Here is an 11,845-nt window from a genome sequence, read left to right as displayed (position 1 = left end):
ATCAGAACTATTAACTAAATGAATATAATATAATATAATAATAATAGTGAGGCCTAAAACCCGTTTAAATGCCCGATGTCTGTTTGAACATTTTTTAAACCAACATACTAAACCCTGAGGTGAATCTGTCATCAAGAGGATCTGTTCAATGATTCATGAACCAAGATCGCCACCTGGTGAATATTCATGTGAACTGTTTTTGTTTTTAGGTCTAAACACAGGGATGATCAGTTGGTTTGCATATATATTTTCTACTTGTACTATTAGTTCAGCAGTTGTACATTGTACCATCAACAGTGATATATAGAATATATGACAGAGGAGGAAAGTATCAAGGGACATATCTAAGGACAAGCTGGAGATAATTTGAGTCGCCTATTTGAATAGTGTCTTTATTCAGTTTACCTTTATTTAACAACATTACGGGAATTCTATTGTCTTTCTCCAATTTTTTAATAAACCTTAATTACTTTTTATTTACATTCTAGCATCATAAATCCTGGCATTAATAAATATCTTGAATCAATAGTTTCTTGTTTCTAATTAGAACCAACTCAGAGTACATCTTGAATTTAGCCCAAAAATAATTCAATTGACGAGAGAGACAACAAGAACTTGGCTTTATGGATGTGACATTATCCCATTAGATGTATTCAGCTGACAATGCGTTAAGCTTTGTCAATTTAAGCCATACTGTTTCCGAATTAATATTGGAAAAACGGTTCTTCCATACATGGTTTATTCACAGATTTGTGAACATTGTAACGCATGTCAAAATAAACAAAGAAATGAAACCAGTCAACCATAATAAAAACATTTCACTTTGTAAATACGCTTCTTTTCTGAATTTCCCTCAGGATTAATAAAGTACCCATCTATCTATCCATCTATCTCTAATGTTTTGTCTTCAAATACCCAACATTTATTGTTTTTAGAAAAGGATAAAATACGGAGGCCTCATCTCGTTATCATGACTCAAGAGAAGAAAAGATAAGTTAATTGTTTATTAGTCCCACAACAGGGAAATATTAAACTATCTAATAGCTTACAATGTTTAATGCCGGAGCTGTTGTAAAATAATATAGCTCTTTCTGGTAAGATTAAAATAAGGCCAAGCCCCTCACAACTCCAGGTGCAGTCGACTTACACAATTTCTTCCCCACTGAACATTTTGAACAATTCCCATTCTTCTGAACATTTTGCACTCTTTGTAACTATGCCTTATTTACTCTCTGTCTATAGTCAGTTAGTCAATTATGTTAGTTTTACAAAATTATTGCTGCTAATACGTTGTTTCTGTTTTATTTACATGTTGTAATATGTTTGCACTTATATGTCTGCTGCATATCTTCTTTTAAATCAATGCTGAGGACATCCCTGTTTGCTACTGCCTTTTAAGAAATCAAATAAGTACTTGTTTCCTCGCTACACATTTCACTTTCATTTCTAGTTTTAATGCACCTTTTTAAAATGCCTTTTGAATGACGTTGCTTTTTATGTTTTACATAAAGATCTATAAGAAACACATGTCCTCGCCTTCGTATAATGTTTTTTGTGCAATGTATTTGCAACACTTGCACGTCATTTTCAAAGCAACCTGACGAGTTAAAAATGGCGAAAAAAAATTACCCAATGGTTTTGCCGAAACCCGGGATCGAACCAGGGACCTTTAGATCTTCAGTCTAACGCTCTCCCAACTGAGCTATTTCGGCGGGTGAAAGAGTGTGGCATCAGAGTAGGACCATATAAGTAGGACCGGAAGATTCTTGTATTTCTGGAATGGTGGTGATCATAGTTTGAATCATTTCTCCGCCTCTTGCCCAGTAACACCTGAGACCAGCTCCCACCGTGACCCACAAAGCACGAGCTAGGGGGCCGCAGCGACCTCTTCAACTCTGCTCACACTACAGGTCGTTCAGAATAGAGGAGAATCTCCTGGAAACGTTTCAAGACACAAGAGATTCGCTCTCAAAACAACATCGGAGAGAAAAGGACAGAAAACGTCACCTGGAACAAAGGCGCGCGCCGATATAAACACCTGGGCAGTAGCGGTTGTTTTGACGTTGGAACGCAAGATGGCGCCATTGCCGACCATATCGAACTGGCTGTCCTCTGGGTGTCTGATCACTGAGGGTTACAACGACAGTAGAGACAGAGTAAACATGTATGGTGCTTCTTTTAAAGTGCAGTTCAAGACATTGTGAACGTTTTTTAGTAATTTCTATAACCCCCTTCCTATTGTAAGTGATATAAACAAAACAATTGAGGGGATCCACCATAAAGTTTGCTGTTTAGGTGAAAAGACATGATATTTATAATAGAGCAAGACATTGTTTTATTGCTCCCACTTTGTTGTTGTTAATAAATATCCCGAACATATATGATATCATTGCTTTTGTTTTGTACTTAGACCAAAATACAGGAAAGCATGCATCCTCATTGGTTTAGTCATCCGACCTCCAAGGAGAAGTAGATAGTATGGGAATATTCTATGTATTTAACATGTTACTGGTATATATATGGTTTTGAGGTCGGTTGAAAAGCAACATGTTTTCCATCCGCTGATTAAATCCTCATTTTTCCATATACAGAGGGCTCCTGGAACAAGACTTGATGAAACGTTGCAGCTTCAGAGAACATGTCACTCAGATCACATCTCAAGGCCTCTGCAAGAACCGGGACCAACAGGTACATAAAGTCCTGTCAAAGCACCGACAGGCTATGGTTTTTTTATTCTCTACATTACTGAGCCACTACAGGTTGAATTATCATCTATAAAGCACAGAAGAAGGGAGCGACTTGAAACACGTCCTCATCTGCTTTTTTGACACGTGGCTTGGTTGTTTTTTGGGTGATATCCCTATTATGACAGGCAGGAGCAACATTGTACAACTCTCATGAGCCTCAGTGGTAGAAAAAGATGTTTCTTTATTAGGGTATATTCGTGTAAAGCTTTATTCTAATTATTCTGCATTAACTTTTACTACTGGTATATCTCTTTTTTCTAATGTGCTTCTGCAGTGATGCAGTGCGGTCCCTTTATTAGTCATATGATGTCCCGATGCCAGATTCTATGCCTCCCATCCCCTTCCCTCTTTCCCCACTAATCTCCCCTCCATGCTGTCTCTCTCTCTCTCTCTCTCTCTCTCTCTCTCTCTCTCTCTCTCTCCCTGTTCTCATTTCCCCCCGCTTATTCTCTCTACGTCTCTGTCTCACATTTTGGTTCCTCTGTCACCCCCAAGGTGACTTTCCTTCCTTCTCAGACACTGCAGCTGTTCCTGGCTTTGTTCTGGAAGGCCCGAGTGTGGATAGGAGATGATAAAGATGCAGACTGGCAGAATAAAGAGGAGCAGAACCAGGGGAGGAAACAGGGGCGTAAAAAGAGGAGGAGACTGATGAGCTTATCAAGTAGCGTGGAGGAGTCTTCAGTGTCAATTCACTGCACAAAACAGTGAGGCGACAAAGACACACACACACCTACACGACTCATGTGCAGACAAATTTAATCTAGTTAAAATTAAAAATTCAAGCGTTCACATCAATGGAATGAGCTGCCTCCACAGATGCTACCTGACTAACAAGTTTCATCGGTATTATGGTGATTAGCACAGTTGTCACATCACAGAGAAATGTAGTGAGGGATCAATACAGCCAGCACTAAATACTGCAAGGAGCTGGGAAAGAGTTTCTAAATTTAGCGATCAGAGAAATGTTGAAAAGCAGTGAGAGCTGGAAAAAGGAGACACACATTTGGACAGTGAGGTGCAGAAGATTAAAGATGTCGGACAATCCCAAGTCACCGGGATGGGTTCCAGCAGTTCCCTCCCAAAATAGCTGCAATTGTGATAGAAGGCTTTTGACAAAACCTCCTGAAAGGGCCCCTGCTCGTGAAAGTGACAAAATTGGCTTTCCCCCCCATTTACACATCATTACACATCATCTGCTGGTCGAGGCAGATGGCCGCCCACCCTGAGTCTGGTTCTGCTCTCTAGGTTTCTTGCTGTTGAAAGGGAGGTTTTTCTACTGTCTCTACGTGCTGCTCATCGTGGGAAGTGTTGCGTTACTGTTGTTAAGTCTGCATTAAGAAAGTGGTTGGTTGGTTTAAAATGATAAAATAATATTGTAAATAATTTGGATTGTGAAGTCTGTAATTGTTACACTTTAAAGAAGCACACTCACAGGATAAAAAACACAACAATTTCCCAATTTCTTCTGGATTTATAAATCTTTCTTCCGTAGGCTATTGCTTTTGATTCCCTTTTTGTTTAAAAGCATGTGAAATAGAAACAAGAGACCCACATTTTTCTAATTCCAAATGATATAGCAAATTCTTTTCTAATTTTAATTAAAAAATCCGGTGAAAAGTTAATAAAACAAAATTCCTTGGAAGTAAGAATTCAAATTTGAAAAACAATGACCAATTGAGCCTGAAACGTGCATGAAATGACACAATGACCAGAAATAGACCAATTCTTATATTTTTAATACAGATCTGGTTCTGTCCTATACAATAACACATAATATAAATCTTATACAATACTAATAGGTCTCTATACACATGGTCATAAATGTACAGTACAGTGTACACACATACAGTATTAACACAAATACAATTACATGAATCTTTTCTTTACAGTAACTTTCCAACTCACTCAAGAGTTTATCACAATGGCTGATTTTCTGTCCGGCAGATGATTGTGATAAAGAAAATTTGAATTTAAATTCTAAAACCCAAAACAGACACTTCAATATTTACATCCCTGAAAACTGTACATGAATACACAATAATTACTGTCTTCAGTCCGGCTCATAGTGTAAAAGGGGTGAGGATGAGGGAGGAAATAGCCCAAAAGCCCCATAGGAGCTTTCCAAGCTCGTACAAAGTTGAATGTGGACTCTATCTACAAACTGACATAAATCTTTTACCTACTGTAACAACCATAACACAACAGCTTTTTGAGGACTGGTTTAGTGTTTTATGTCCATCATGACTGGATATGAGACATGAAGCCCTGAGTAAAGAGACAGATACAGATGTAGTGTAACTTGTCCAGGACTCGGCACAAGGGGACGTCCCCTGTCAGTTGTTGTTTCTCCAAGATTGGATTCCTCTGCTAGTTCACCTGCAGTGACTACAGTGAGAAGTTGTCACGATGTTTTTCACAAAATATTGCCCTTTGATTTCCACTTAAAAGCTGAAGTGATACAATTTCAGTAATATTACAGTGGCCCTTCATATACACATGGTTACAGTTGCTCCACATAATTAATTTTCCCGTTCTGCCCAGTGGCTCTCTACTGTTAATCAGAGGATTTACCCCCCCCTCTCGTCTGCAATCTGAAGCGTAACAAGAAAACCAACAATTCTGTGTTCACATTCTCTTAGTTCACATCCTCAGGGTCATTGCTTTGCTCACGATTTATTGCACATAATCATGGACACACACGTACACTCTTTTGTTTGTTTATTTATGCACCCGCACCTTACCGCAAACACACAAGCATACAAGCACAAGTGTAAACATTCAGACACAATCACACAAATATCCTCGACTAAGCCATCAAGACCATTAAATTATATATAAAAATTAAAAAAACATGCCTTAACTTGTGCATATTCTTCTAAAATATGCTTCTTATTGGAAAATTTAATATTAGTCATTTTTTTTGCAGTTTTCTTATTTTCTTTGTGTGAGCCTGTAAACTTTGTATCTGAATGCCTGCATTTACCTGCCATTAATTTGCCTATTACAAAATGTGCCAACACCTTCACTCTGATGCATTGTTGTAAACATACAGCAGGACATTCAGCACCAGGTGAATATCTTAATAACTAAATTAAGGCATGACAAAATAGGAAACGAATGAGAAATATATATTTTAATCAATATTTTTCTCTCTGAGAATATCTGTGCAGGTAGATATAGGTGTGCTTTCACAGATAATGACTGACTATACATCCGTGTGCATGAAGCGTGTATATGTGTGTGTGTCTGTGCATATATTCATGCAAATGCAAGTTGAAAGTGCAGGAGCAATATATTTTTTCTGTGATCTAACCTTTTCCCTATAAATCGAGGTACATACTATAATTTTGAGTAGCTATGGTTATGGTTTTTCTTCGTAATTCTTCGTCAATGTTGCCATGGAGAAATGGTGGCCACCTTGTCAGTCAGGAAGTGGACTAATGAGGGTCGCTGAGAGCAGAAAGCTGCCTCTAATTGGATCTCAGGACTCACCTGTCTCAACATCTGCATGGAAACAGGTGTCATGGGATTTGTCCAGACCTATGTAAACAAACTGGATCTTATCTCTCTCACCCGTGAATGAACAGACACCAGATCCATCTCCAGCAAAGTGGAGACACACAATTCAACTCACACACACACACACGCAATCACACATGCACGCACACATGCACACGACACGCACATGCACACTAACACACACACACACACACACACACACACACACACACACACACACACACACACACACACACACACACACACACATACACATACACATACACAAACACACACATACACACACACACATACACACAGATACACACACACGTGCATGCTGAAGCTTCATTCCTTCACTGCCTCAGTGAGGCATCGATCAGTGCCGTCACTGGCCTCTACCCGTGGTTTACGACTCTTCTTCTTGCCTCCCCCCTCCACCCATGAGTTTTGAATAACTGTCCCCCCGCTGACAGCTGGGTCCACCTGCAGAAGGGATACCACTCTCTTCTTGACCCGTGTTTTGAGAGCGCGGCGAAGCTTCTGCCTGGTGAAAGCATAGAGCAGAGGATGAAAGATAGTGGTTCCATAAGCCATTGCTAGGAAGCAAAGGCGGATCCGCACCAGGCTGTCGCTGGGACCCATACACAGGATTAAAATGTTGACCAAGGACAGAGGGGCCCAGCATCCAAGGAAGGTGGATATGATGATTAGGGACATTTTTAGGACGCGGCGTTGCCGTTCCCGGCGGTCCCTGTGTCTGCGTACTGCACGCCTCAAAGCAATGATTGCCGAAACTGAGGCCTGGACTCCCATGGTGGAGGCAGGCAGTGGTGAGGTGGTGTGGGTCTGCACTGTTGAGGCTGAAGCTAAAGCTGGGGTTGGAGAAGCAATGGAAGCTGGTGTGGTTGCGATTGGGGTGGTGGCAGCAGTGCTGACTGTGGTGATTGTTGCTCCACTGTCAGACATCCCTTGGGGCATGGAGGAGAGCGGCGGGGGGGATGTTGGTGTAGGTGTTGGAGAGGGGATGAGAGGAGGATGGCTAAGGTTCTGGTTCTGGTTGGAGGACACTACCTCTGTGGGCAGGCTCAGGTCTTTCTTCTTCCGCCTTCTGCAACGTATCCTGCAGGTGGAATCCTTTTTACGTGAACCCCTCATCATGTGGGAGCCGATGCGGATGTTGAGGGCCTGTAGGATCTTGGAGTAGGTGAACAACATGACGACCACAGCGATGAAGAAGCAGGGCACTTGGAGTAACAAGTGGTAATACATTGCCAGGCCTGTGTAATACCCCTGCCCTCCGACACACAGCAGTGTCCTGTTCTGCCATACTGGTGACAGGTGGTGTGAAGCAGGGGATGGCTGAGTGGAGGGTAATACGGAGGGAGAGGGGGAGGAAAAAAGGGTAGTCAGTCTAGTGGTGAATTCAGGCTCATTATTCTGCCTTTCCGGCTCCTCATCCTCGCCCTCCTCTACTGTTGAAGAGAAGAAGTCCCCCTCAAGAAAGGGCAGGAAGAAGACAGCCAGAGATACAGCCCACACTGCTGCCAGGAGCAGCGCAGCACGCCGGGGGGTCAGCAGACGACTCGCCGGACGCACAGAGATGTCATATCGGTCCAGACTGATCACCAACACATTGACCGCTGTCGCCACGCTGGTGAACGTGACACAGGCCTCGTGAAAGCAGCACAGCGTGGCCAGGTTGCCGACTCCACTGGCGTTAGCAGGCAGCAGGATCACAGCCACAGTGAGCGGCAGACACAGCACACAGACCAGTATGTCCAGCACATGGAGGTTGACCGTCACCAGGTTGCTGACTGAATCCACCAGGTTTGACTGAGCGCAGTACAGCACAAGCACTGTCAGGTTGCTGCTGAAGCCCAGCACCAGCTCCAGCATCAGCACAGTGGTCAAAGACACCTGGAAGCCCAGCGGGTAGGGTGAGCTCCATCCCTCCTCCACACCCAGCTCGCCACCACCATCCAGCACGCCTACCCCCTGGCCGTCACTGGTCTCCAGTAGGTCACGATAGCCTTCGGTCTCCATTGGCGCCTTGGCACTCCTTCACACATAGCAACAGTGGCCGCCACCCCAGACCATGCTCTGTCTCTCCTTTCCCGCCCCGACAGCACAGAGGACTAAGGTTTGATCAGAGGTTGATTCTATGAAATAAAGATACAAAGAAAGAAGATGGTGAGGACTCAGACAGACAGACAGACGGAGGACACACTGAGCAGTTTAACAGTCAACTCGTCTCATATTTACACAAAAATAACACTGTACAACAAGTACAAGTCAAACTTGTCAGATTTCACAAGTGCGGGGAAGCCATGAGTTGACACAGCGAGGTGAAAGGGTTCTTGGCAATCAAGTGGAATCATGGGGTGCAGTTCAAGCTGCTGCTGATGACCCATGATGTCTCACTGGGCTCAGGCAGTTAGACGACAACACCCTTCACATAAACAACGGTAGCAGTTAGAGCAGAGAGAAAGTCATGGCAGGATTGTCTCATGGGGGACATTTGCTAACCATGATAACCATCCCCGGACAGTGTAGATGTCTTAACAAAACCAACGGGGATCTACTTCCTGGCTACACTTACAGCTCATATATGTGCTGAATCCAGTTACAAAGATGCTTTTAGTGAGCATGAGTGGGTGGATGTTGGATTCATCATTATGCAACATACATTATATGGGTCAGAAAAGAGTCTCGCAGCATAACGCAAACATGCAAGATGCAACCTATATTATTAAGATGGCAGTGACATATTACATGTGTCTTTAGCAGTTAAATCTACCTTTACCTGCAACGGCCCACCTGGTTTAGACAATTAACACAATAATATAATCCTGTCTTGTTTTATCCACCAGCAATATGAAACTGCCAGCTCCTACCTCCTGGATGAGAGGTGGCAGGGACATTGTTAGGCCGGTAGAGAGACCTTATTGTGCACGTCAACATCGCAGGCACCCAACTGAGGGTGGCAGCAGTTAATAGTCCTTACAGGGAGATGTAATGAAGACGAATGGATCAATGATCCGCAGACAGTGGCACATAAACAATGCAAGTAGAGAAAGACTGGCTCTCCGTTGCATCCTCTCTCCAGTCCTCCCTTTCTTTCTCCTCTGCTCTCCTACGTTCCTTCCTACTCTGATCCCCCTTTGCAGGAAACAGGCTGAGACAGACTACTTTGCATGTAGAGCATGTTATGCATGGCTGGCCGCATGCTCTCCTGTGCACTGGGAAGGAATCATACAAAGTCCTGGTTGATTCAAGATGAGATTCTTTATAGAGTAAAGGAGAAAAATCAGCTCCCTCCCTGCCTCTGTCGATGAGGAAGAGATACAGGTGTGTCCTTGTTGGCAAGTGCTGACCCCGGCCTCTTCTGTCAACCTTTCCTCTGCCACAGCTCTTTGCTCTCACTCTCGTGGCTTGCCCTTTTCCGTTTTGTTTTATTTCACAGTTTTTCCTGCCATTTGTCATGTGGAAAGGACCTGCAGGCAGGACAGTGTGGAACAGTGGTCTATCTCAATCCACTAATGGGTTCCATAGTGTTTGTGACGTTGCTGGAACATTGATTTAAGGCATCATCGATCTGCCAATTTAACAAGCCTGAATCAAGAGAGCTCACAAACACACTTGCTTTCCTGTCCTCTCAAAGGTTCCTGCGCTCACATTTTGAAAACCACATAAAATAGTTGTGAGTCCTTTCTATTACCTTCTTTTAACACCTGGTGAAGTTAGAGAATTGTGTTCCTCGTTTATGTGATCAAAGGTCACATTATCACAAAGTATGATGACTTTTATGAATAAAGGAAATGTCGGCAGTATAGGAAGTCTACATTACAAAAAAGTCTCACCCACATACGAGGTCACTGTGAGCTTTTACCCCTTACCACTCAAATCTAATCCATTTATCTTTGAGTCCAAGTGATAACTAATCAAAATTTTAAGAAATTACCTAAAAGCTGCAGACTTTATATTATTTTATGAGGCCACTGTGACCTTAAGCCTTGATCACCCAAATCGAATCAGTTAATCTATGAGTCCAAGTGGAAATGTGTGCCAAGTCTCAAGCAGACAAAGAGTTTTGTGAGGTCACCTTGACCTTTGACCGACAATCAGTTCCATTGTGATTCAAAGTGAATGTTTGAACCAAAGTTAAAAGGATTTTCTGGAGGTGTTCCTGAGATTGTTGTGGTCACAGTGATATAAATCTTTGACCACACAAATGAACCCTTTGGTCCAACTGAATGAGGACATTTCCTCAAGGTGTTCTTAACGAATTATGTTCACAAAAATGGAATGAGCGGAAACAAGATGCAGTGGCCGGTGTAGAGGTATAAAAACAGGATGGTATAACACAGCAAACAACAGACGACTTGATTCTATTTTTAAAGATATCAGCTCCTTTTTTTCACAAGAGTAAAATGAGCAGATTACGTCTGGAGTCTCTGCTTTGATCAGTCTCATCAAACATTAGGCCATGGTTTGTTTCTATTGAGTTCGAACAATAATTAGAAGTGGATGAGGGTTTGAAATGAGCAGAGTCAATAGCTTTCAACAAGAGTCATTTATGCACTTCTAATACTAAGAGAAACATGAGTCACAATCACTCCTGTGATAATGGAGACTCAAAACTGAGTGATGAACAAGATACAACGAGAGATACAAAAGAGCCACAGACGAAACAGTGGAGAACGTCTGTGTTAGCAGGCTGTTTTGAGGTCAAGACAAACGTCAGAAGCCCTTTATATGTGCAGCTGTGACTCTGACCTGCGGGCAGGGAGAGTCACATGGAGAGAGGGAAGAGGGGGATTAGACAAGGTGCTGAAGTCTGGTTAGAGTTTCTAATGACCTGCAGTGTTTGTGTATTTCACCGGGGAATACAAATACTCAGGTTCATTTGAGGGGAGAGATCGTATTCAAATGAATGGTCCTGGTAATTGAGAAGTCTGAGAAGTCCATGTCAGTAATGTTGTAATGGTGTTTCGGTTGTTATCAGTGCATTGTACAGTTGCAGCGAAGTTGGAGTGAATTAGCAGAAACAAGGTGGAAGAAAATAATTTGCCTCCTGTGATTCACAGGTCAGGTAGAGGGGACAGCGGCAGAGAACAAAGAGCTTAAGGCATCAAATACAAAACATGTTATATTAGGAAATGACCTCACACTCGATCACCCGCGATGTGAAAATGAAATACAAATTTCGTCATTTGCTTCACTAGCTTGACTTGAAATATTTGAACTTGAGCAAAAGATAAGCCTGACGTGATGCAGCAAAGCCAATAAAAGTTGAGATGCACCGACCCGAGTTTGCATGTCATCGAACTGGCCACTGATCAGCCTCAGGTAGCACCAGAAATCATCCAGAAGCAGCTCCTAGAGAAAACAGTGAGCACAAATGATACTGGCGCAAATAAAATGAGGCAAAAATGCACTTGGTGTGAACGCAGTGTTAGTCGTCAATGCACAGCATATTTCACAAGAAGTCAGTCCTTCAGTCCATCCTCTGGTTTTGCAGATGGTGATTCAATTACAGTAGCTTCTTTGCTTTGCTCCGGAACAACAGCAGCAAACTGACAGTATCAGACACTGCA

At 42.6% G+C, this 11,845-nt stretch overlaps 1 protein-coding gene and 1 non-coding gene across 2 annotated transcripts; both read right to left on the bottom strand.

Annotated features, from left to right (window-relative positions):
* Nucleotides 1–1,639: 1,639 nt before the first annotated feature.
* Nucleotides 1,640–1,712, bottom strand: trnaf-gaa (transfer RNA phenylalanine (anticodon GAA)). The gene has a single exon. It is a non-coding gene; the product is annotated as a tRNA-Phe (tRNA).
* Nucleotides 1,713–6,593: 4,881 nt separating this feature from the next.
* Nucleotides 6,594–8,291, bottom strand: LOC128459745 (G-protein coupled receptor 22). The gene has a single exon (XM_053444595.1). The coding sequence runs from the start codon at nt 8,289–8,291 to the stop codon at nt 6,594–6,596; it is 1,698 nt and encodes a 565-aa protein (XP_053300570.1).
* Between the last annotated feature and the right edge of the window lie 3,554 nt (nt 8,292–11,845).

The sequence above is a fragment of the Pleuronectes platessa genome, chromosome 2 (genome assembly GCF_947347685.1).
Source record: "Pleuronectes platessa chromosome 2, fPlePla1.1, whole genome shotgun sequence".
Classification (NCBI taxonomy): domain Eukaryota; kingdom Metazoa; phylum Chordata; class Actinopteri; order Pleuronectiformes; family Pleuronectidae; genus Pleuronectes; species Pleuronectes platessa.
The sequence above is the reverse complement of the archived record's forward strand: the minus strand, read 5'-3'. Positions and strand labels throughout refer to the sequence as shown.